We start from the raw sequence: 1164 nt of genomic DNA on the forward strand, positions 1-1164 counted from the left end.
GTCCATGAATCCATGATCGTCTACTCCTACACTTATATATCCACACAGACATTTAGTACCAAGTCACAGACTGATATGAACAGTCCCACGCAATCGGCAAAGTCTTCTGCGTCGACCAGATCTGCCGCCAGGCGTTCGCGAATCAGATGCTCAGAGAACCTGATACGGAAAGTGCAAAAATAGTGTTGAATTAATGTGGATTAATCAATACAATCGGTGTGGCATTTGCATATACCCTAAACTGATATCTTAGAGTGGGGGTTGGGGGTGGGGGTAGTATGGGAGGTGTTCTATGTTGTGTGTAACATGTACATACGACCACAGACGACAGCTGTAGCGCTATGGCAATACAACACACACAACGCAATGAATTCAAATGCACACACACACCAACGGGGGACAGGAAATCGTTCATGCACGGCAGCATGCAGGCCAAAACAACACCCACAGACCACCAAATACGCACGAGACGAGGCTATTCTATGAATAGAAGCATCTAAAACTGTAAAAATCTATACTCCCGTGCACATGCGACTAGGCTATTCTATAAATAGAAGCACCTGAAACCATACATAAATAAACATACGCACGTACACGTGGGACTGGGCTATTCTATAAATAGAAGCCCCTGAAACCGTACATAAACACGCGCACGCACGTACACATGGGACTGGGCTATTCTATAAATAGACGCCTGGATGTCCGCCTGAGCCTCGTCCACCTGGATGCACTCCACCATGCGCTTGAACACATGGTTCGCCTGTAGCATGTGGGGAAAGTAGCTGAGAGTGGCCATGGACGGAGACACCTTCTCAATCATCAGCAGCATCAGCAGAGGCATGGTCACACCCGACGAACTACCCCCCGACTTAAACTGCAGCACTGTGCGAAGGAGGGTATGTAGGGTTTATATATATACATACATACACATACACACACACGCACACACACAAACACACACACACACACACATATATATATATAAATATATATACAGTGTACAGATATACGTGCATTCAAGTTCTCGTGTGTGTGTTTGGCTCTACCTATACATGTGCCAGGGTGAGAGTGGCAGATGTATGTGAGCCAACAGAAAACACATCGCTGAGCCAACACAGACCATCAGAAGATTAATGTTATTGGCAATTAATGATATTGGCATTT

At 45.6% G+C, this 1164-nt stretch overlaps 1 protein-coding gene across 1 annotated transcript; it reads right to left on the reverse strand.

Moving 5' to 3' along the window:
- Positions 1–50: 50 nt before the first annotated feature.
- Positions 51–841, reverse strand: SARC_16784 (hypothetical protein; the record flags this gene model as incomplete). Its single annotated transcript, XM_014289113.1, has 2 exons — positions 51–159; positions 663–841. Coding segments are annotated over 2 exons (288 nt in total), but the record flags the coding sequence as incomplete, so codon positions are not given.
- Between the last annotated feature and the right edge of the window lie 323 nt (positions 842–1164).

This window comes from Sphaeroforma arctica, assembly GCF_001186125.1.
Source record: "Sphaeroforma arctica JP610 unplaced genomic scaffold supercont1.8883, whole genome shotgun sequence".
In the NCBI taxonomy this organism is placed as follows: domain Eukaryota; class Ichthyosporea; order Ichthyophonida; genus Sphaeroforma; species Sphaeroforma arctica.